The sequence below is a fragment of the Uloborus diversus genome, chromosome 7, assembly GCF_026930045.1.
Source record: "Uloborus diversus isolate 005 chromosome 7, Udiv.v.3.1, whole genome shotgun sequence".
Taxonomy (NCBI): Eukaryota; Metazoa; Arthropoda; class Arachnida; order Araneae; family Uloboridae; genus Uloborus; species Uloborus diversus.
In genome coordinates this window covers 66,497,255-66,523,333 of record NC_072737.1, presented here as the reverse complement: position 1 = coordinate 66,523,333, position 26,079 = coordinate 66,497,255, and the positions used below count along the sequence as shown (strand labels likewise).

Below are 26,079 nucleotides of genomic sequence, written 5' to 3'. Positions count from 1 at the left end.
CATAATGACATTAGAAAAGTTCTGGAGCAAAAATAGGCGAGATGAACTTAGCCTCCTAGTTGTAGAAACTAATTTTTGCTCTCTTACAAGTAAATTCTCTTCCTCTGTAATCTAGGATTTTGTATTCTGAAAGCACACCATCTGAAAAGTTCATTTGGATGTATCAAAAGGTGTAGAAGTCATGAAGAATTACGTACTGAAAAATATTTTTTTTTAAAGGTTCAATCATTTACTGGGCTCGCTCAAGTTCTCTGCCCCACAATTCAGAAAAGAGACAAGGTTTACTGATCACGTTTCTGGTAACACCAAGCTGCGCTGGTTAGATGATAAGCATCTTGGACTATGGATTTCTCCTGTTGGGGGGGAGGGGAGCACTTCTGCTGCTCTTACATAGTGACTAACTCAATGCTATGGGTCGCTGACTTGTTTGATGAATAAACTTTTGATACTTGTGCATACTGTGAACAGTGATTTATATGACTCTTGTTCTTCTGTCCGATCTTTCTTTAATTTGTCAGATGATTTATAGTCATACATCCTGTTGGAGACTGCTGCTTAAGACCAGTGGCGGAACCCTAAACTCCAGTAGATAGCGTTAATTCTATTCCACTTTTTTCTTTCAACATTCTTCTAAATTGAGTCCTACCAGTAAAACAGCTAAGTTACCGGATTTAGTTCAGGATCGTCAAAATAAAGCATTTCCCTGCATGTCAAACATTGCCAGAAAATAGTATCAAATTATAATGCTATGGCGCGAGTTTCATTGTTGGGGACGTCAGCGTTACTCAATCAGTGAATTCGCTATTATATATATATGAGGATATAACATACTTTTTGGTTAACTTTTAAAAATAGTAAAAATCATGATAACCGATTGACATTTAATTGCTCTACATGTGAGTTAGTTACTTTGTTTTTAACTATTTTTTAAAAGTCAACCAAAACATATTTTTGTAATTTAACTACTTAACTAAATTCAGATGAAAAGAGAAATAAATCAAGAGAAAGTATTTTTAAAATAATGTATATTTTGCGTGGAATGTAATAAAATGCTTGTGGTTTTTCTACGAAAATGTCCGTCACTTAGCTGTGAAATTGCTTTACCATTAATTTTGCTTATATTTAGCAGTTTTTTTTCTTTTTAAGTCATTAATTTATCGAACAAAGAAAAACAAAAGATTCAACAACACGGAATTTAAATGCTCGTTCAACTCAAAAAATCTAAAGTCAAATTTAAAAAAAAATATATTAAAAAAAATGCTCACAAAATATAGATTACTAATAGTCAGAATTACAAACGTTTATCTACCTAGCATAATGCCTCTTTCTTTTTCATAGATACTATCAAACTAAATAAATGCAAAATAATTTCAATGTTAGTAAATTTATAAACAGGAACTCATTCAGTAAAGTGGAAAAATTACACATATTAAAATGCTAACTATTTTGAAAACAGCATATAAGTAAATTTTAAATATAATATATTTTTTCTGTTTGGATTTAGAACTGTTTCAATTCCTAAGAAATTGTTTCTTGATGTGAAACTAAAGTTAGAATTAAAAACAATGACGAACATCTCAATTACAGCATACAGAGACTGCAGTTTCACCCTTTTTTGGTCTCATTAATCTGGAATAGACACAACCGAGCTTCAGGAAAATAACCTCATATAAGCGATGAGTATACCTTTCACACTGGTAGCTAAGAATATTTTAGAGAGCCAGTGAGTGCCCTCAAACTTGGAACGACTCTACCTCGAAAAAGAGAAAATAAAAACAAGAGCATAATCTACCACAGCTTTTATCTTCACTGTTTTGGAGGTGGAGCTGTGTACCTAATTTAAGGTGCACGTGATAGTTTGCTTAACTTCTCTTTTAGCAACCAGTGTGAAGATTCACTTGGAGCTTTTAGAGGTTATTTTCCAGCAGCTCTTTTGTGGTTGTTCAAGACTTATGAGCCCAAAACAAAGGCTTACTTACTCTCCCGATTCTGTAAGTATGATTTTCTGCATTGTTTTTAATTCGGTCTTAGCTCTGGATAAAGGCGATATTTGTAGATTTATAAAGTTAGAGTATTTTAAAACGTAATCCTCTTTATGGATAAAGTCGATATTTGTAGATTTATAAAGTTAGAGTATTTTAAAACGTAATCCTCTTTAGAACTCTTTAAAACCCTTCGGAAAGATTTCTTCCTAACGACTCCAAATTTTTTACGCTTGACATTTCAATTTCTACTGAATAAAATACTGGTTCATTGCTGCCGTTGATATTTTACTGAAAAAGAGCATATTCAGTTTTTCAATAAACTAATCTTCAATTTAAGGGTTTTCATGAAGAAAAATGTTCTATTATAGAACATAAGTTTGAAAAAATAATTGATTTATAAATTTGAAAAAAATTAAACAAAAATAAGAAACAAATTCAAAAGAATTGTAAAAGAAATACGATTCATTTTGTAAAACAATAAATTGAATTCTGTTCTTTATGTGCAATTTTTTAAAATTTAATTCAAGCACGTATTTCAACAGTTTTTGGAAAAAAAGAAAAGAGAATGTGCTTACGTGTTCGAATTATTTGACGGAATTGCAGACATGTGTAGAAACGTAAGTATCCCTTTGATGGTATGATGTTATCTTGAATGCATTAATTTTTTTTCATTACGTATTGATTGAATTTACCCTTCTTGTTCTCTCTCTCTGTACCCCCCCCCTCCCATTTGTCATGCATTAGACCAGTGAGAGATAGACTAGCCATTCAGTCTCTACTGTATGCGCTGAAAGCAGGAGTAAAGGCGACAAGCTTTATGATCCAGGGAGAAGATCAAATAATTTTATCTCCGTGTACCACGTGGTTCGATCCTTTGGATTTCGGCATTTTTTTCCTATGTCCTTTTTTAATCGGCATAACTCAACAACTTACTGTAGAAATTGAAGAAAAAAAAAGAAAAAAGAAAAAACACCTATCCATGAATTAGTAAACTATGCGCTTGCGGGTGACAGGAAAAAAACGTGCCAAAACATTTCAGGCAGAAGGTAAAAAATTAAAATCGAAGACTATTCAAATCCTTACGAGATTTAGCGCAGATTTGGCGAAATGCTCCTCCGTGTGAGGACGGAGTCCCGTGGTTTCCCTCACTTTCCCCGCAGATTCCTGCGTCGAACCACCTTCTCCCTCAAAGCGTGACATAATGTATGGATGGACTGTCAGCCTTGCACTCTAGAGCCCTTCAAGGACGGATACAAGGGAGGGGCGATCCCCCCCCCCCCTCCTTGAGCCGAGATTTGGAACTCTCCTTCGGCTCATTTACGATAACTGAAGTTCCAAAAACGTAATTTTAGACGATCTTCAATAATGTTACGAAAAATAGTGCTCTCCCTCGAAATTTTTTCAGAATTGTAATCTTAAAAAAGGAAATGGTTTAACACTCAAAGATCGGAACTTTGTATAGGAAGTTTTTCGAAGTTTCCAAAGCTCAATTTTAGACGATTTTAAATGGGTTTAGGAAGCTTTCATTTGTAAAGTTTTTTAAAATTAAAGTCCAAAAACAGTAATTCTAGGACACCTTTGATGACATTAAGGTAAAGGATGGAGTTCAGTATACACTCCTCAGGAATTTTTTAGAAATAGAAATTCCAAAAAAAAAAAAAAAAAAAAAAGAAGAAGAAGAAGAAGAATTTGAGAGGATCTTTTATGATTTCAGTGGGCAGGAGGTTTGGCAGTTTGTGAAAGTGTAAATTTCAGAAGTCAATCGCCCCCTCCTTGAATACTTTCTCGATCCGTCCTTGGAGCCCTCGGTACCGTAAACTGAGATGGGCCCAGTAGGCCTTGGTCCCCATGAGCTGTTGCGCCACTGAGTTGAGTTTAAATACGCTTTGACCACCTTGGAAAGTTTTGAAATGACGGGCTTGCTTAATCAGCAAATTAGTTGTTTTAGCCAAGATCTGTTGCGTTCCTTGCAGCTATAACAGGACGGTGGTTGTTTTCCTTCCATTGTGACTTTGCTAACGGTGAAACTTGTTTTACAGAGTTCGTTTCTTCGATAGGGCAGTTACATACTGGATTTAATGATAAATGTGTTAAGCATTTTTGCCTCAAATATGCTACGTATTTAGAAATTTAGATTGGTTGATTAAACATATTACTTCAGCAATTACTTTGATTAAAATATATCCCAAAAAAAGTAAAAAAAATGCTCAAACTTCGCTTTTTATTTCGGATTCCGGGAGTTCTTAAAGTACTTGTTAAATTAATAGGAAAATCAAGAATTGAATGGAATATATTGTACGGTTGATAGCATATTATGTAAATATTCATTATTTGTGTCATCACACAAGGACACACCTTGCGTTAGAAATCTAGGATTTAAAAAAACAAATAAATAAAAATCAAATGCTAGGAAAATTAAAGTATTTTCTCTGAAAAAAAAAATAATAATGCTCTTTATACTTTATTCCCTTTATGAATTCGTTGTAAATGGAAATTCGTTGCGATATTTATGTTTTTTTTTAAACGATACATCACTTTTTCTTAGAAAATATTTTGCATTTTTAACAAAAATGTATATTATTAAAAAAAAAAAACTGTTTCCTGTTATTCTAAAACCATTTCCGTCTCGTAGTATTTCCAGATGGAATATGAAGATTGCAGAAAGAGAGTACAAAAGCAATTGATGTTGCCTTCTATTAGTGAAGTTGAAAAGTTTTTATCGGAAGTGGAGGAAACAGGGGAGAAAGAAATATCTCATTTACGAGTAAGTGTAGAAAAAATTAACTTTTGCAGAATATACAGTAGGGTCCATTGAGTTAAAAGGAAGAAATAAAAGGTAACCGGAGACAACCTCTATTACCAACCTTGTGATATTTTTTAAAACTAAGCTGTTGGTGAGTGAAGACTGATTACATGTAGAGGTGATTTTGAGAGGTTCGCGTGTTTCCAAACTATTGTGTATCCGTCAACGCTATTTGAAGATAACACTAAATAACATAATTAAAAAAAAATACTAAGCACTTTTCATAATGCACTCAAAAGGACAAAATAACTTTCCTGGGTCAGAAAAGACAACTTAAATATTCCTCTAGTTTTCTAAAATTCCAATTAAACGACACCACAAACGAAGAAAAGTGCGACTCTAGTCATGAAGAGAATTTCTTATCATTATCAAACTTTCAATCATAACTTTGAGTGTTGAAACAAGCATATTTTTTTTATTGGGAAAGTTTGGTTTGTAATGACTAGAACCACACTTTTCTTCGTTTGTGGTGTCATTTTCTTGGAATTTTCGAAAACTACAGGAATACTTAAATCGTCCTTCCTGACCCAGAAATGTTATTTTGTCCTTTTGAGTGCATTATGAAAAGTGCTTAGTATTTTTTAAAAGATTCTGTTATTTTATTCTTTTTAGTGTAAATGTATTTCAGAAATAGAATAATTTTACCATCACGAAACTTCACCTTATTTTTACATACATAAATGCTCGGTACTAAAAGGGAAAAAACCTATATACATGTCTAAAACTTTAAGCAGTTGGCACTAAAATTTAATCATTGTCCCTCTCTAGGATTTATGCTTGCTAATTTCATGCTTGCTTCAGAGAAGCCTTGATTCAAAATTTTCAGTATGATTGCTTTTAACGTTACTGTTGCAAGGCAGCAAAATTTGTAACAATAGGTTTTATATTTAAACATTTAATGGAGAAATCATTTGAAATTTTCTGTTTTTCATCCTAACCGTAATCATAATTTTATTTTAGAGTTTTAATTTTTCAGTGCTAAGTTGTACCTTAAGATGAAGCAAATCATTTAGTGAAATCCCGAGGTCTTTAAGTGGCCTAGTTGCAGAGATATAAGTAAAACCAGGCCTCAGATTACTCCGTGACAAACAGGCCAAGTATAATAAAAGTGCATAAAAAAATGTTTTTAAAGTCTAGTTATCTTACACTTCTCTCTTTTTTGAAATGTAAGAATACTAGCACGGTTTTTCCTGTAGTAGAAAAATTAAAAGATAATTTGGTCTGTATATTTACAAATAATGGATGATGAATTTCTCGCTAATTTGCTATGTTAAATGGTTCGTCCTTGTTACGGTAATTTGCTCGTCCACGTTATGGTAATTTGCTCGCCCACGTTGTGGTAATTTGCTCTCCCGCGTTAAGGTAATTTACTCGCTCATGTTATGATAATTTGCTAGGTAAAATGCTCTTAAAATTGGAACAGAAAAAGAACAACATCGAATTTTTGAAAAATCGCTTCGAGATGCACACTTTTATGCTACAAAATAATTTTGTGTCAAACTTCATGAAAATCAGCCGAACGGTTTAGGCGCAATGAACGTCACAGAGATCCAGACAAATATACCGACAGATATCCGGACAGATATCCCGACAGAGATCCAGATATCCAGACAAACTTTGAACTTTATTATTAGTAAAGATGAAAGCCTGTCCGACGGTACCTCTAAACAGACGAAAGATTTTAGACTAAAAACTCTTTGTATATATTAGAGCTGTAACCTACTCCTTGTCACAGATTAAATCTGATTTATTTTCGAAACATTTTAAGGGAAATTTTAAATATTTTGAAAAACCGAGAAGTAGTAAATATCAAGATTCTCCGTTGAATGTCAACATTTGCATATCAAAGACATCGGCGAAAGACCGAGCACTTCGGAGAATCACTAGTGAATGCTGACATTCTCCAATTTTGATCCTTCAGAGTAACAGATCGATTAAATATGGAAAAAGTGCAATGTTAATAGGTGCAAATGAAAGCTTTAAATTGGCAGACTGGTTTCGAGAGCAGTTGCTCCCTTTGTCAGGGCCTGGCTGAGAAATGTTGCCACTGAGGTAAGGGTACTACTTGACTTTAATAGATTAAGCATTTCTATCTATATTTACGTGTTAACGTCCTTTTGTTTCATTTTTAGGAAAACATGACTGCCTGGATGCAAGACTTAGGAGCAAACTTTTTACATAAAATCAAAGATTTACACGAAAAGACACACAGTCAAGTAATACTTTGTGTTTAAAATTTTTCGATGAAAAATCATTTTGTTTAAATTTTTATCTTTAAGCGTCTAAGGCAATTTTGTTTAAGTGTTGCGCTAAAACTTATAATTACGTACTTTTAATGCAAATTTGAAATTTTCATGGAACTATGAAATGTTTTTGTCGAAAAACTTTTCACTAATTACACATTTGATTAGTACAGCTTGATTAAAAATTGCATAGAAGCTTAAACATTGGAAAGTTTGCGATGAATTTGAACATTTTCTGCAAATAACGAGCATCTTACAAACAATTATGAAAATAAAAATGTTTTCCAACGTGAAGCACCCTGTTTCTGAGTTTCTCTTTTATACATTTTTATCATTGATACGTTTCTTAAATTGGTCACTGCAGATTCCAATATTAACGGATACCCATTATACGCTTTTTTTTATTTATACGTGTGTTTATGAAGTCTCTTCAAAAACGTATAAACGGTGCTTTACCTGGCTTTTCGAAATTAGGTCAAAATATTTAGATAGTTCGGGCGGAAATCTCGTTAACACAAACTGTAGAATAGAATTTACTTATCGAACGAAATATTTTTCTGAATTCGTACATTCTTTCATCCCCCTCCTCACTTGCACAGGTTTATTTTGCTGAGGACTACAATCTGAGTGACTTGCCTCCCTTACGCATGGATACATTTTTATTACACATATAAACAACACATGAAAGAATTTACATCACAAAGAACCGGAGCGGGAGTCGAACCCATCCCCTCAGGTGTGCCAATGTCAAGCAGTCACTCAGACCGCTCGGTCACATAGGCCCCCGGCCTATTACTTAATCTTACTTTTTTTTAAATCTTATGTCCAAATCATGATGGATGCTTTTCATACACCGTCGCGTTTTATATTAGGTTACATATATTTTTGTGATTACGAATTGTAAAACTTTCTAATACATTTGCTCTTAATGTCACTTTTCAGCCTCTTGGAATGACCGTGTGGCACGAATGCACCCAAGAACTCACATCAAAAGATATCAGAAATGCTTTTCTTGCTGATCAAAAAGAAATGACCGTTCATTGGCAAAAAGCTTTTGAAGATTTGTTCGTAAGTTAATTATTCATAAATTATTGGCACTCATAAATATTTATCATCATTTTAATTTCAACCAACACTATCTGTGAAATCAGGATTATTCAGAAAGGCAGAACAGCTTTTGATTTGTTTATTTTGTTGGTACCTATCTATCACAAAGGTTCCCAAACTTTACTGCCAAAAATCAAAAATTGTATTTCAAAGCGAATTTTATTATAAAACTAGAAAATAGCCTATCAAGGTATGACGGGTGAAAATTGCGTCTACATTTGAACGAAGCCATTGCCTGTTTGGTGATATTTTGATAGTTGAAATTGTAACCCTAATAACTCCAGTGGATTTACCCTGAACTCCAGTAGGTAACGTTTATTGTTGATAATTTTTTCGTGTCTTCATTCCCCTGAAATGACACAGTCTTATCAGTAAAACAGTTAAATTACCGGATCGAGTTCAGGCTTGTCACAATAAAGCTTTTCCATGCATGTTAAACATTACCAAAGCATATTGCTTAAGTTAGACTGCCTCGACCGGTAGGTTGATCACATGACAGCTAATGACATCAGCTAACGTAATGCTTAAGCATTGGAGCTGACGTCATTATTTGTCATGTGATCAACCTAGAGCCGCTATACAGACAGGCCGACGCATCAGCTTAAGTTTAGGCATTTTGGATCGGATTTTTCATTGTTGCACTGCTAGGGTTACACAGCAAAGTTCCGGGTTTCGCCAAATTTGCCGAAAATAATACTTTATTTAATAAACAATTCACGTGCTGCTAATAATCGCTCGCAGTGAACAATCACCAAACGCGATTACTGGCCAGAAAAGACAACCACTCAAACCCGCGCTCCCATCCAAAAAGGCTGATCTTAAGCTGATGCGCCGGCTCGTATATATAGGGGCCTTAGATCAACCGATCGGTAAGCCACCGGTCAATCAACGAAAGCAACCATTATCAAATTATCATGCCGTGATGCGAGTTTCATTGTTGAAACTCGCGGGTTACTCGATCATCGTCTATTATTTGTATGAGGATACTATGTTGTTGTTGCTTGTCCCACTTGGCAGACAGAAACATCATACCAAGTCCATGAAGCCGTGCGAACAAAGTCCCTCCAAAACAACAGAAGGGTCGGAATACAGCTGATTCAGGTCACAGCCGATGCAAGAGAAAATATGGGCGGGAGCAGCCTGAGTCAAATTACATTTTGGGCACAAGGGGAAAACCTTAATACCAGCCACATGTCGCTGTGCTCGAGTGTGTCCAATTCTCAGTCGGACTAGGACGGATACTATGTTCTTTCTTTATGTAAAGTAGTTTTGAAAACAAATTTAGAATTTGTTTATTTTGAGAAATCTCAGTCATCTTTAAACTATTTCATTTTGCCCCACATTCCCCTACATCTAAATGGCCTTCCGGATCTTTCGAGCGGTTTAGTTGGGTCCGGGTTAATGAGTGGTTGCTGTGCGTTTTGCAAATAGTTGCTATTATTTTTCAGATGCTTTCTACAGAGCTGGAGAAAGTAAGAACCAATTATTATCTGACGAGATCCAAGCTAGAGAAGGAAGTCTTTTGGATGGAGAAGGACTACAAGGAAAATATGCCGAAAGTTACCAAAATGAAGCGGGAACTCACCGATCAAGTAAGCAAAAGGAATCGGCTCAAGAAAGAACTCCGCTACCTCAAGAACCAATACGATCTGGAAAAAAATGAACAAATGAAAACTCAACTGAAGCTGTACGAGAGGATTACGAGGACAAGGCAAGCTAATAAGTACGTGTTAAGTTTTTCATATATTGCTTTATAATATTAGCTCAATAAACTCATAGGCGGCTGGTGCACTAAAAAAGGGGGGGGGGTGCTGATCCCCAAATTGCTGATACTCTTTTTCTTTCTTTCTTTTTCTTTTCTTACTTACTACCATTTTCAAAAAAGGAGGTATTGTATTTGCGAAAAAATTTTCATTGAAAGATCGGCCTTAATTTCCATTTTACTCGTCCCCAAATGAATATTGAGTTTTTTTTTTCAACCCGACCACACATGGATGTATGCCTAAGAACGTATAGACACCCGAAGTATCCATTTTGAGGATCCCCGAGTTAATTACAACGAGTTTTCTCGTGACGTCCAATGTACGTATGTATATGTATGTGCGTATGTATCTCGCATAACTCAGGAACGGTATGTCCTAGAAAGTTGAAATTTGGTGCGTAAACACCTAGTGGGGTCTAGTTGTGCACCTCCCCTTTTGGTTGCATTCGGGTGTTCCAAAGGGGCGGGGTCTTTTACACATTTTTTGGGGGGGGGGGAATTATTGTTAATTTCAATGCAAACTCAAGTGGTATTATAATTTGGCAAACCCTTGGTGGTATTTCGCCAGGCTTTTGGTCGCCAAGTTTTGTTGCCAACTTGACGACAAAAATGACGTTTTTTTTTTTTTTTTTGAATCTGGTTTCAATTTGGTCGCTATTGGCAATATTTAACCAAGGCGAGAGTTAACCATTGAATCACATTAAAATTGCCAATGTTGGGAAAATTAACTTGTATGAAAGATTTTTTTTTTTTTTCTTGCTCCGGTTCGCAGTAAATTTGGGTTTTAAAAATATTTAAAGTGTTTCTTTGCTTACTCCAAGTCTAAGGCACTATTATAATAAAACTATCGTAAAAGGAAATCAGTTCGTTCATTAGGATATTTTCCCGCTCTTCTCGTCATAAATTACTAGCGGATTCACATCTATATATATAATTCTCTTACGTGCCGGCAAATGAAGGGGTGAATTTCTAAACCTCTGTTGGCAACACTTCGCCGATAAATCATGTAAACAAACTTCTACGTTGTTTTGAAATCTTGAATCACAGAATACTCAACGAACTTTTTTTTTTTTTGAGATGAGTTTGAGTCGGGCTGTGGCCCATTTCAACCTTAATCAGCAAAGAAAAGCTCAAAGAAGGCAGGAAACCGTTCTTGAATCCAATTTAAGACGAGCCATTTCCAGAGTTGTATTCTCTGATTCGCTGCCGATAATTTTTAGCGGCTGGGGAATTTTCAGTCAGCAGTTCCTTCAACAGATCAGGTGCGTCACACAATGCCGGTAACCGCACTTTCCGTCATGGCAACATTTAGTATATTTATTTGCAGTATTACGCTCTTTCTGCCAATAAAGAGCACCACAAAATTCGCATTCTTCACACATTGCTCCACAATCATGTTCATCGGCAATGTTGTTTTGAACGCGTAGGCGCTTTGAGCGTCGTCTATTCTCTGCTTCAGTACGACAGTTCAGTTCAAAATGAATAACCGAGAAAGAATTTACTTTATTCCTTTTATTCTCAGCTGAAAGGTTTCGCCAAATTTGTTTAGGGTTATAGTAGTTTTAGTATTGTGTAGCCTTGGCGAGTTTTCGCGTTTTTAGTTAAACCATTTTTTGTTCGTGACGTGGCAAGGATTCAGAATAACAACAAGAAGGACAAACGTTTGAGAAAATATGTTTGGTGCTCTCTGAGCCTGTTTTTAGTCATGGCCAGCTCTATGTGGCATTATCAAGAACAAGATCTTTTGAAGCAGTGTCAGTTGTGGCTCCCAAACGGGACATTTTTAATTGTGTATATGAGGAAGTTTTCTCAGATTAGAATATATAAGAGTGTAAATATGTAAATATATAAGAGTGTAAATAATGTAAATACATCCCTCGGGGGAGCCTGTAACCCCTAGAGGGCGCGTCCCCAGGTGGCGGATAGGGGAATGCCTTCATTGGTTTTCCAATGGGTGGTAGAAGGGAAATAAAATACCTTCCGCGGACCAACAGGTAGAAGTGCAATCTCTCCAAAGCAATGACAGACACTTTTGTATCTATAATGGTAAAGTTGTGCACATTGCCAAGGCAGTCATCTTACATACAGCAAAGTTAAACTGTCGAAAATCTGGCTAAAGCAGACAAATTAACATTATGAACGTAATTTTCATATTGGTTAAATGGATGGTGACCTAAATGCAATTACCAACTTTAATTTTTACGGAAAATTTTAGCTAGGCTAATGTATTGGCATACAGCGAGCGAGCGAAGCGAGCGAGCGAAGCGAGCATGGATCGCGAAGCGATCCACAGGGAACTGCGTAAGCAGTTCCGGGGGTTGGCGAGCGATAGCGAGCAGGGGGCGATAGCCCCCTAGTTCAGAACTAAAATGGGAAAATGAATCGCAAAATACGCATTTATGTTTACTGGGGTTTTCTATCTTATTTGTAGAAATCAATTCAGAAGCGGTAGCAGTTTGTTATTTATCCACCTCCAGAGATTTTGATCCTAAGTCAAGAGAATTTTGTTCATCCGAGATTGAATTTTTGTTCGCTAGATTGCGAAAAGTTGCTGATAACGAGGTTTATAACATCCAAATTTAAAAATAAAAACATGTTAAAAATGTACGGCTTAAAGAGAACGACATAACTTTTTGGTCCCCCTAATGTGCTAAAAAAAACAGAATTTAGTTTATCGAACAACTCATTCTTGGATAAAATTTTAATACTAAACACATTTAATAATCTTCCTTGATACGGTTGTTTTCGAAATATTTCTAATCGCATAAAAGTCACTTTTACTCCCTCTCAATCATCAATGCAATTACAGAATTCAGGAACTGCAACAAATCTTCTTTCTCCTTTATCGCTTTTACAAGTGAGCCGTTGAGAGCAAAATTGCCGCTAAGCCCTTTTTTTTTCACAATCGTTATTTACACCATCAGATTTTAGTTTTAACCTCATTCTTCTTCACGCGAAAATGGTGTAAGTCTAGTCAGTAAGTTTTCTGGTCAGTGCTAATTCTGTATTAGTTACCAGTTTATTTGGCACTCTTGGATTCCTTAAGAGGTTTCCACCTCCATCTCAGACACTTCCTATGCCGGGCTGATGAGTGCTAATAAGCACGAAACTGCAGTCATCGGCTGGAATTGACTGAGCTGACTGTGTATTTCATATAAATCTAGGTTCAACCAGTTTCCAAAGAAAGTAACAGTAAAACGGAACAGCAGTAGTGTTTAGGGCAAAGGTGGATATAGGCGTGCCCCGATGGGAGGCGACGGGAGATCACTGTGACCTCCCAAAAATATCCTTGCTCGGCAAATTATGTCAGACGATTTGGAAAAATTATCATCATTCTGGTTAGATATGGAGCTCCATTCCGCAAAATTATCCATGTCTACCATCTTTCGCCCCAATCCCCAAGGGCATTTCTGCTTGAGAGTATGATGGATGGGAATCTCCCTGTAGGAGTGTGGGGTATGTGAATTCAAACTAGTTGTAGGGATTTTGGTTTAGGGGGTAATCGGTGGAGGGAAATTCTATGCGGATTATTTTTCCCTGTTCCGAGCACGTGCGTATTTTTACTCGGACTTTTTCCTTTTTTTCCAAAATCGTTGTTCAGTTTCCATTATCATCATTCGTGCGCACCTCGCAATTTTCTGTGTTGTTACGGTTCGAGGTTTGCCAGGCTTTTTTGTTTTCAACGCAAAACTTGTAGCTCTGAATGTTGATAGTCAAACGTGAATAGTTTTCTTGCCGAACAGGATTTTGTCGGCCAAGATGGAAATGCAAAATGCTCCTTGTTCGCAAAGATTCACCATTACGAATATTTTCCTTTGCAACAAAAGACAATGGTCGCAATGCTACACCATTGCAACACTGCAAATGGCATGTATACTGTTATACTTCATCCCAGACACGTTTCACTCAGCACTCACTCCAATACGAGAATTTGATAAGCCGCACCCAGTACCTTTGATCAAACATGGCGGCTAAGAAGTTGTTCGTTTCCAATACAGCGATAAATCCGTTATATCGTCACTGTTTTCATCATTCGCCAATGTATCTCCTTTGTTCTGTTCTACACTCTAGCTTAGCTTTTCACTTAATGTCATTTCCGAACATTTCTCCATCAGATTGGCTCATGACAATGCTGTGAAAAAATGTCAAAACGTGATGAAGATGAAAAAATTGGAAGTCGAAGAACTTTTAAACGAGCTTATTGACAGCGATAAGTTAATTCACAAAGATATTTTGAATGTGAAGTGGGAAGCTCCTGATACGTGAGTCTACTGAATTGACTCTCTTTTTTTAAGCACTTTTATTATACTTGTCACGGAGTAATCTGAGGCTTGGTTTTGTTTATATCTCAGCAACTAGACCACTTAGAGACTTCGGGATTTCACTAAACGATTTGCTTAATCATAAGGTACAACTTAACGCTGAAAAATTAAAATTCTAAAACAAAATTCTTATTTCGGTTAGGATGGAAAAGAGAAAATTTCTTTTATTTTCTCCATTAAATGTTTAAATATAAAATCCATTGTTACAAATTTTATTGCCTTGCGACAGTAATATTAATAGCAATCATAATGAAAATTTTAAATCAAGGCTTCTCTGCACATAAAAATTTTGTTTCAAAACGGAAAACTTTAAAAGACCAAAATTAAAAAAAAATAATAATAAATACTAAGCACTTTTCATATTGCACTCAAAATGACAAAATTACTTTTCTGGGTCAGAAAGGACAATTTAAGTATTCCTGTAGTTTTCAGTTATTCCAAGTAAAAAACTTCTCAAACGAAGAAAAGTGAGCTCAAGTCATTTCAAACTAAACTTTCCCATTAAGAAAAATATGCATGTTTCAACACTCAACTTTATGATTGTAAGCTTGATAATGATAAAACATTCTCTACATCACTTGAGTCGCACTTTTCTTCGTTTGAGAAGTCTTTTTCTTGGAATAATTCTACAGGACTTTCTGGCCCAGAAAAGTTATTTTGTCATTTTGAGGGCATTATGAAAAGTGCTTAGTTTTTTTTTTTTTAATTCTGTTATTTTCCGTTGCAGAACTGAATGTGTTGCTTTTTAGTGGCAGTAAAAGGAACTTTGAATGTGAAAATAGGATGATGATGAAAGTTATTTTTATTCAAAGCACTTTAAGTTTAATTACAAATGCAAAATATAACATCAACATACTTTGCATGTCATATTCTCATTTGACATTTGTCCATGAGTTTTACACTTCTGTTGGCCGACTGTACTCTCCGAGAGCAAAGTATTAGATGCAATACAATACAATTTTATCTCCTAATGCTTCCCAAAAGGGGAGGGGGATCGATCTAAAATTTAAACATAAATCGAAATTTTGTTTTTGTTCACCCCAAATGTCTCTACTTCACTTTTATATCGTTTTATGGGAAAGGAACCTTGAAGCTAACTGGACAGAAAAAGCATCCTGTTAGAAGATATAACTCATTTTAACTCATGAACAACCTAAGTTTTTAAGCTGCTTAGTGATTATCATATGATGCAGGGAGAAACAAAGGGATGTAAGTGGAAAAATCAAAATTTTGGAGATAACCAGCACAAATAGTAGGTGAACCTCTCCTCTGTCTTGGGGCAAGAGATAGTACTAGTAGCCCTGGTAGGTGCTGCGGTACAGCATAATTTAGAAAAAAAAACGATGAAAGCCTACCTAAAACGTTATCTTTAAACGCGGTTTTACTCAAAACTTGAAAATGTCCACTTACATCCCTTTGCTTTTCACTGCCTTATACATTTTATTGACTGTGTCAGATGTGTGTTTAATTTACAACTGTTGATTCGACTAACTGAGCTATCTGAGTCTGTCTCTGGCTGTTTGTAAGTGAGTTTACGCTCTGTGTATGATTTCAATGCTTTGGAATTAAATTATTTTTTCAGAACTTTGAAATACTCTGTCGCTATTCTTCAGAAATGAAGTAAAGAATGAAACAAAAATTTCACGTTTATTTAAAAAATTTTCACTAATAAGGCTATGAAAAGTGTAATTGTTAAATATCGGATTCCTTTGATAAAATATACTATGAAAAAACTTTACACTTTTAATTTTATGCAAAACCAATCCGCTTTTTTTCGCACCACAGATTATAACGTATTTCTAAACCTTCGTTTATGAAATATTTACAAAAAATATCCAAATTTCATTAGTAAAATTCATGGATATGTTAATTCATGTTATTGTAATTGCTTTTAGTAATGAACTGAACCTCTGGGCTTTACTAATTAGGTATTGAAAAATATAATAAGATTTTAAATAGAAAACATATTATATTGTACTCGGTGAGAAATGTAAGTGCTCATATAAAATATGAAACAATGGCGTGGATTACATTTACTTTCAAAAGTAAAAAAGAATTTTAATTAAACTTAATCTTTTCTACGCGTATACAGTGTATTATTCCTGGTGTTATAAACAATCTGATTTGAGTCATACATGTGCAAATTGACTTAACTTGGTTTACTTTAAAAAATTATGCCATGAAAATTAGCTTTTTTTTTTAAATATCTTTTAAGAATATTGTGCATTACATAATTATATCTAAACTTTTAGATGTTTGTTTGAAAAAATTCAAAAAAAAAAATCTCATTTAATTTTTTAAAAAATCTGATTTTTATAATTTTTTTTAAAAAAAAAAGGGTAAATAAAGAAAGAAATAAAAAAAAAAACTCGAGCCCTCATTGCAATAAGTTAATAAATTTAACGAATTGAAGTACTCCGAGTTGCTACTATAAGATATTTATTTGCTTTATCGTATTTATACTTTCAGATCATTTTGGGAAAACAAGGAGCTGATGAAAGGTATACTTATTTAAAGTAACATCTAGTATTCTGAACTCCAGATTGTAATACAGTATGGGATCCCAATTTCGGAATCCCAAAATCCGGAAGACCCGAAATCCGGAACTTTTTCAATCCAAAAAAAAAAATCCTTTTTTTTTTTCTTCCAGTTTTAAAAGTTTAAAATTGTTTCGTTCGGTAATCACTTGTTGAAAACACAGTGTTTGTAGTTCAGCTTTTTTTTTTTTTTTTTTTTTTTCACTTTTTTTCCGATGCCTCGTGTTATGCGTAACTATGCGTTTTGCTGTAATGGGGTCGTTTCCAAAATTTTAAAAGTATTTTTTTCTGAAAGAAATGTGCTTAAAAACATAGGATCTGACCATTTTTTAATAAATTTGTTTAAGTTTAATATTTTTAAAAAATTACTTACATCGGAGCGATTTCATTGTTTACGGCTTATGCCGATGACATCAGAAATGATGAAATGCCATTCAGTGCTGCCGTTCACTGTGCAAAATATTTAATTCGCATCTTTACTCACGTGTATTAGCAACGATATGGTTGATAGCAAGCGTAGAGCGCAATATTTAATTCGCTGCTTGATTATCGTAACGTGGAAACGCAGTAGAAAGATGCGGCAAAGTGCATCATTTGTGACGGCATCAAGACCATGCCTTGTTTTAAAAATCGGACATTTTAAAAAATAAATTTAAAAAAAAAACTGTTGGGAAAATGAAAGTATTTTCTGGGTCTATGCTATTTGTTTTGCTCATTCTATCCATTTCAATGTCTAAAAGTAGTACTTTTGACTACAGGAAACCACCCCATTGTGCAGCAATCATTTTAAAATTCACTTTCGGTTCAAGATAACTCTTTTATAATTGTATAAGTATGCAATACAAAGTCTATTGAATAAAATTACAAAATTATTTTTAGTAAAAATATGAATTATTTATTGAATCGGAAGTTTCAATAATTGAAACTTCGAATAACGACAACCCTATGATTGGTCCACTTTTGCTTGGGTGACCCTACACCATCGGTTTTGTAATATTTTTGCCTACATTTTTTTTAATACAACTTTTGTTTAAACTCGATGAGGGTAACTCATTTTTGGGCACCTTTTCGCAATAAGCAGGCAACCTTACTTAATAGTTTTTTCTTACTGCTTTTACTCTTCATTTATGACAACAATTTTTGGAAACTCGAAGAAAGTAACTTACTCATTTTTTGGGCACCTTTTAGTCCTTAGAAACCCTGATTAGTTCACACGTACTAGGTAGCAACCTTACTTAAATGTTTTGTTTACAACTTTTACTCTTTATTTATTAACAATTTTTGGAAACTCAATGAGGGTAAATTACTTATTTTTGGGCATTTTTTAGCTTCTGGTAATCTTGATTTAGGAACCGGAAAAAGGTAGACAACTTTACTTCGGCTTTTTATTTACAGCTTTTACTCTTCATTAATGACAACAATTTTCGAAAATTTGGTAAGGGGTAAATTATCTCCCTCTTTGAGCACTTCTACGTCCCTAACAACCCTGATTAGGGACCCAAAAAATGTAGAAAACCTTATACTCAATCGTTTTATTACCCTCTCTTTCTCTTAATTTATGATAACGATTTTCGAAAACTCGATGAGAGTAAATTACTTATTTTTAGGCACCTTTCACCTCCTGTCAACCCTGATTAGTTCACGTGAAAGAGGTAGAAATTCTTTCTTACTTTTGCGTTTTATTTACAACTTTTACTCTTCATCTATGGTAACAATTTCTGGAAATTCGATGGGGGTAGGTCAAGCCTAGTGGGATCTTAGACTAATAGCGTCTGTTAAACTGTGTGTTTCGAAACACTTGTGGTTGGTCCTACATTGTATTAGTCTACCAGTTGAGGTATTGTTTGGCGTTGATTTTGCTTTTCCGAGAGAGAGTCTTCAAAGTCTGAAGACACGTGGACGTCCTGCACCTTGGCGTCTGCTGCTGGCTTCACCATTATCCTCCCCCCCCCCCTTTCATAAATATTAATGCACCAAATCACAAACAACCTAACAGTCTCGCAGTTTGGGGGGTACTAATTCCAAGTCTTTGAGTCATTAATATTTGCACTCTATAAATTTTCTTAGATCAGCTGTCTTTCCCATCACTCGCAAAAAATAAGTGCAAGAATGATCTCTTATTTTCGCTGGCATTAGTTTAATATAGAGCCTATATATATATATATATATATATATATATATATATATATATATATATATATATATATATATATATAGAGAGAGAGAGAGAGAGAGAGAGAGAGAGAGAGAGAGAGAGAGAGAGAAACACTATCATATATTGTATTTATAATCTGTACAAGTGAACCAAAATGAACTTCACTAAAAATGAACTTCACTACTCATTTCAATAGGCGCCACAGGCTGCTCTATGATACTGGTAGACAACACATTTGATAGCAATATAAGGATTGTACAAGAACGAAAAATTATTTTAAAAGAAGGAAATAATGAAAAAATCCCAAAATACCCTAGGGCCTCATCAGGGGGGACTCCCCAAGGGTAGGGAAAAACCATGAGATGTTTCGTGAGTGCTGCTGGCGAAATTTGTCTAAAAAAGCAGCACTAGTCCCCGACATCTCACAAAACAAGCAATTGGGTTACTGAAAGTACAGAATATCACCATGACATGAAATACAAACATTGAACCTTTTAAAAACCAAAAATACAAGTTTTATCTAAAGAAAATAGAACAATATTTAAGCTACAAGATTTATATAAAGAAAATAGAACAACATTGAAACCACAAGAGAAACAAAAGAAAGAACGCACAACCATCAAATTCATGGAACAGAAAAATCACGGAACTGACAATTGACTATCGCTAGTCCTCCACAAGACTGCAAATGAAATGCTTCGTAAGATGCTCCGGATATTGGTTTTCAGTTAGGGTAGCAGTTAAAATTCGAATCGCTGTTTTCAGATTTTTTTTATTATTGCATATTTTTTTATATCTAATAATTTGTGAAATGATTATATTTTTGAACACTTTTCTACTGACACAACTGTGAAAATGAATTAAAGAATACACTTCAAAATCAAAATCCTGACGTTTATCATACAAAGCTATACTGGGAACTTTATTATTCAGTTGAATATTGAGATCAAGGAAATTAACTGACTCATCCTTATTTGTTTGTTTCAGCAGTAGTTCATTTGGGTAAATTTCTTTGTGTAAATTGTGAAAATCATTGTTATTAAAAATAATAATGTCATCAATATATCTAAATGCTTCTATATTGTTGTTTATTTAAAAAATAGATTCATAAAAATGCAAAAATAGGTTTGCAAATGCACTAGAAAATGATGTGCCCATCGGTATACCATTGATCTGTTTGTAGAAATTGGAACCATTGTATAAGTAGTTCTCAAAAAAACAAAATTTAACAAGGTTAATCCAAGAGTGTTTTTCTAAATTGATGTGTTTTTCATATCTGTCGAAAAGTCTATTTGAAACATCGATTATGAGTTTGTGGGGAATGTTAGTGAAAAGATTTTCAAAGTCAAAAGTATTAATACTCTGAATATGTTATTTACCACTGTTTATGAAATCTAGAACTTTCTGGTTATTCAGAATTATATAACTTTTTTCTTGTGCAATTTTGGCCAAGATATTTTTTAATTTTTCGAAAAAAATGTAACCTGCTTGATTATTGTAGGAGTATGTTCCACCAGTAACGAATTTGAACTTTATTGGATTTTTATGAAACTTAACCGTTATAAAAAGGAAAGGAAAATTGAAATTGAGATGCCGTGTGTTTAGAATTTTGTCGAAGGCTAGGATTCTTTTCTTTAAACTGAATTCAGCTTCTGTGACTTTTTTGTATGTATTGATATTCGTATATTCCTTCTGAAGCATAAGTTTATAAAAAAATTTGCACATGATGGCAAAATTATTTGCCGCTTTATCAACTGTGGTTATAATAAAACTATTTTTTAGGTCCTCTATACTTTTTTTAAGATTTTTGTCAATTATGTTGTTGTTCTGAATCTCCTGAAGATTATAGCAATAACTGAATTCATTCAAAATATTTTTCTTCCATTCTAAAAACCTTCAGTTGGCGAATTGTATTTATAAGCAAGTTTTAATATGAAAATATCCAATTCTTTGCAAAATACTTTTTTGATCGTTCTTTTACTTATGTGACTCTGCGGTCGATATTTCGAACCCTTTTCCATCAAGTTTTTTAATGATTCATCTTGAATTATTTCCAAATCTCCTGTAATAATATGCCCATGATCCTTATCAATATAGTTTTCAAAGATGTTTTCATTGCAGATACAGTCCGTTTCCTTTATTTGATCAATATTCTTACTGTAAAAACTATAATTGCAAGTAAGCCTTTTTAAATTCTTTTCATACCTGAAGACCTTACGTATATTACATTTATACTTAAGTGGGAAACTTCCTTTACATTTTTCAAAGATCTTAGAGAAATTAATATAGTCAAATCTTCTGCTTTTAAAAGAAATTACAAAATTTTCCACCGGCAAATTAGTCGGTTTTTTAAATTGACAAAGTTCATCTGCATTTAATTTATACTTTATAAGGTCTATTATGGTATCATTTACAGTCTTGTTATTAAATTTAAACTCATCCAAATGATGTTTAATGAAGTATTTCAGTGCTCTGTTTTTTGAGGACAGTATCGCAGTTTTAATTAGTTTTAGATTTGTTAGATTAAATTCTTCGTAGTTAACAGCTTTAATGGTATCAAGTATTTGCCTATTCTGCTTATTTTTACCTCTCCCCCTACAGCCCCTTCTTTTTATTCTGTTGAAAATGAATTTCTTGTACACGCATTGTGACACTTCCAGTTCACAATGCGTGTACAAGAAATTCATAAACAGATTTCATAAACAGTGGTAAATACCATTATTCATAGTATTAATACTTTTGACTTTGAAAATCTTTTCACTAACATTCCCCACAAACTCATAATCGATGTTTCAAATAGACTTTTCGACAGATATGAAAAACACATCAATTTAGAAAAACACTCTTGGATTAACCTTGTTAAATTTTGTATTTTTGAGAACTACTTATATAATGGTTCCAATTTCTACAGACATATCAATGGTATACCGATGGGCACATCTTTTTCTAGTGCATTTGCAAACCTATTTTTGCATTTTTATGAATCTATTTTTTTAATAAACAACAATATAGAAGCATTTAGATATATTGATGACATTATTATTTTTAATAACAATGATTTTCACAATTTACACAAAGAAATTTACCCAAATGAACTACTGCTGAAACAAACAAATAAGGATGAGTCAGTTAATTTCCTTGATCTCAATATTCAACTGAATAATAAAGTTCCCAGTATAGCTTTGTATGATAAACGTCAGGATTTTGATTTCGAAGTGTATTCTTTAATTCATTTTCACAGTTGTGTCAGTAGAAAAGTGTTCAAAAATATAATCATTTCACAAATTATTAGATATAAAAAAATATGCAATAATAAAAAAAAATCTGAAAACAGCGATTCGAATTTTAACTGCTACCCTAACTGAAAACCAATATCCGGAGCATCTTACGAAGCATTTCATTTGCAGTCTTGTGGAGGACTAGCGATAGTCAATTGTCAGTTCCGTGATTTTTCTGTTCCATGAATTTGATAGTTGTGCGTTCTTTCTTTTGTTTCTCTTGTGGTTTCAATGTTGTTCTATTTTCTTTATATAAATCTTGTAGCTTAAATATTGTTCTATTTTCTTTAGATAAAACTTGTATTTTTCGTTTTTAAAAGGTTCAATGTTTGTATTTCATGTCATGCTGATATTCTGTACTTTCAGTAACCCAATTGCTTGTTTTGTGAGATGTCGGGGACTAGTGCTGCTTTTTTAGGCAAATTTCGCCAGCAGCACTCACGAAACATCTCATGGTTCATGTGCCCCTTACGTCATCCAGACAGGTTCATTGAAAAATATTGAGGTGTTCACTACGTTTTGGCTCTTCAGTGTATGTATGGGTATGTCTTATGTTCATATTTTTATAAAATGTATTATTAAAACGAAATGTTGCATATGGTAAAAATATATATATATATATATATATATATATATATATATATATATATATATATATATATATATATATATATATATATATATTAATAAATTTTAAGCTATTTCAAAAAAGAGGAAGAAAAGGTGGACAAGCGGATTTATACGCAGTGATCTTTTTTAGCATATTTCTTCCTTCTATGTATACCTTTTCAAATTCTTACTATTTTTCAAATATTGCACAGAAAACTGTTAGAAATTAAAAATTGAAATGTGAGGCGTTAGTGTGCTGTTGCGTGTCAAATACCTTTTTCTTTTCAGATATATCTTCTGATAATCTCACCTTTCCTCAAAAGTTTCCCTCAGAAGTTCGAAGTGAGGAGAAGAGAGCCAAAGCAGGGCAAGTTGAGAGAAAGGGTAGTGAAATAAGAATAATCCAAGATGATGAATTTGCGGAGTCATACAGATTGCTTGTGTCCAATGGTGAATTTGAAGCGGTGCTGAATGAGATCGCTACTGAATTGGTATGTAATTTAAACTACGGTGCGTAGGGTAGACTAGAGTCCCTATATGAAAACGTAGTTTTCAGAGTTGCGACAACAGCTACGCTCGGAAAGCGCTACCGGTTACAGGGGGAAAATAGGGTTGCCGCCGAGCTGCAAGATTGGCTCCTTGTTCGCTTTCGAGTTTAATTAAAAAAAATAGTCGCAAACGGGAGCGGAAAGAGTGGCTGAAACGGGTTCTGAAGGATGTAAACACGCGGATTCGAAAATGCATGCTGTTCAATAAGTGAAACGCTCGATTTTGATTCAAACATTAAAAAAAGACAAAATGGTCCTGTGTTAGCAGAATTAAGAGCAGATTTTTTTTTCTTAAATCTTATTCTCTTTAATACGATCAATTTTAAAGTAATCAAAAGATTCCGAGACAACGAAAATTATATAATAATTTTAATTGATTCAAAATGAATGAAAGAATAAAAACTGATCAAGAAAATTAAAATAAATAAATAAGCAACAAATAACGAACATAAAAAATTGCTTGTTTTTGCTACATTAAATAAAGCTTTATAAAGATTTTTGAACATAGAAATATTTCTTAGATTGATATCAAAAGCATTACTTATTTATTTTTTTTCTATAAAAGGAAAAATATACTTTTCTGATTTAAATGGAACAAAGTTTAGCATTAGCTTAAAAATTCCCAAAGGAAATATATGCCTGGGATGCCCACATACGGGGGGGGGGGGGTGCTGTTAGGGGTGTGGCACCTTTGTATATGCAAAGGAAAGTTTGAAAGAGTAATACTAGAAATATGTAGAAGCTTAAAATATGGGGGGGGGGTGTGCTGTTAGGGGTGTGGCACCCATGTATATGCAAAGGAAAGTTTGAAAGAGTAATACTAGAAATATGTAAAAGCTTAAAACAAGGTATCCTATCCAGGCCAGGATCTATACATTTTAGGCCTCCTGCAACAAAATCTGTATAGCTCCTCCCCAGAGGCCATCAGTGTATATTTGTAACGTTAAATAAGTCTTAGTGCTAGGTTTTTTCAATTTTTTTTTTTTTTTAAATTTCAGAGGCCGTTGAAACCCTTATAAGACGTGGGGCACCCCGCACTGCGGGTATCCTATCTCGCCCCAACCCACTCCAAAAAAAAAAAAGATTAAGAACCTCTGAATATTTTAATGGTTTAGCGGGTACACCTAGTTAATAGATTAATTTGTATAAAGTTGAAAACTGAAATTATATTAATCAGAGGTCATTTTTATTTGAAACTAGATGCAGATAGAAATATTCAGAAATAAATTGGGAAGTTAAGGAGGGGGGGGGGGTGTATTTTGACACATTATATTTTTTCAACATTCTTATTTGCATAAGAAACAGATGTCTCTATTATTTTATATTTATTTCTTGAAAGTACACTAACTATCTATTTAAAATTTTCAACATTTTTATACCAAAACAATGCAATGAAAGGTAGTTAGATGGTAGACATTTTTTTAATGAAACGAAATTAAAACAATTCAGAGCACCAAAAAAGGACTTGTACTTATTTTGAATTTTTATGACAAAGCAAAAACTAAAAATTGAAAACAATTTAGCATGAGGAAAACTCATTTATTTCATGCTAAGTTTTCAGATCAATAGCATGATCTTATTGTTGTAATCTTGTTGCTGTTGTTCAATTTACGTTTTGGTGTTATTGTATCTATAAACTTTATTTAAAACACAAAATTTTAAGCATTTTTATACAAAAAAGAAAACATTAGTTTAATTAAAAACTTCAGTCACTAATGGGCTAATCTTCAAAAAGTGCAACTTTGCTGTCACATGCCTTTTACAGTTAAAACTAAGGAATAATTTATTATTTTTTAATTTCAGCAAAAATATATCCATTTAAATCTGCCGACAGTTTTTTTTTTATTTATTTATTTATTTATTTTTTTTTGTAATAAATTTTTCTCTTTTTTTTTTTTTTTTTTGGTTCGCAGCATGTGAATTCTCACCTTCATGTGTTAGAATTTAATTGATTCAAAATAAAGAAAGAGATAAAAAAAAGGTAATAAAATAAATAAATGAACGGAAAGACAAACATTGTAAAGAGTTTTAAATCTAAAAATATTTCCTGTAACCATCTAAAAAGCAATATCACTAATTAAAATGGTTTTCTATTTAAAAAAAATGCTAATTAAAATTGTATGTTTAAGTTTACCCTGTACAATTTTCTGATTTAAATGTGATTAAGTTAAAGATTAAATTAAAAATTTGAAAGATAAATATGCAAAGGAAAATTTGAAAATTCAATACTAGAAATAGGTAGATGGTCAAAACGAGGTAACGCCCCCCCCCCCCAAAAAAAGAAAGAATACCAAGAACCTCTAAATATTTTAGTGGTTCAGTAGGCACTCTTGGTTAAAATATTAATTTGAATAAAGTTGAAAATTATTACTTTAATTTGATGTAGATAGAAATATACAGGAATAAATTGAGGAGTTGAGGGGGTGTAATTTGAAACATTACTTATTTTCAACTCATATGAATAAGAAACAAATGTATCTATTGTTATTTATTTATTTCTCTGCATCACATCATGCATCTATTACTTACATTTTGAACAATATTTTCAAATCAAAACAATATTATAAAGAAAAGAAAGACACTTTCTTAATGAAACAAAGAAAAAAATCATTCCCAGCACCAGTAGTGGACTTGTACTTATTTTCAATGTTCGTGGAAAAACAATGCTTACATTTAATTTTGACAGAGATTTTAAATACAACTTAGCATGAAGAAAACTCATTCATTCCA

At 33.4% G+C, this 26,079-nt stretch overlaps 1 protein-coding gene across 1 annotated transcript in view; it reads left to right on the top strand.

The window, feature by feature from the left end:
* The first annotated feature begins 4,626 nt into the window (after positions 1-4,626).
* Positions 4,627-26,079, top strand: part of LOC129226715 (dynein regulatory complex protein 1-like) — a 35,671-nt gene continuing 14,218 nt past the window's right edge. Inside the window, exons 1-6 of the mRNA XM_054861343.1 lie at positions 4,627-4,749; positions 7,974-8,099; positions 9,587-9,861; positions 14,016-14,162; positions 16,692-16,723; positions 23,090-23,292. Coding sequence (XP_054717318.1) covers positions 4,627-4,749; positions 7,974-8,099; positions 9,587-9,861; positions 14,016-14,162; positions 16,692-16,723; positions 23,090-23,292 — 906 coding nt within the window. The remainder of the gene's footprint in view (positions 4,750-7,973; positions 8,100-9,586; positions 9,862-14,015; positions 14,163-16,691; positions 16,724-23,089; positions 23,293-26,079) is intronic.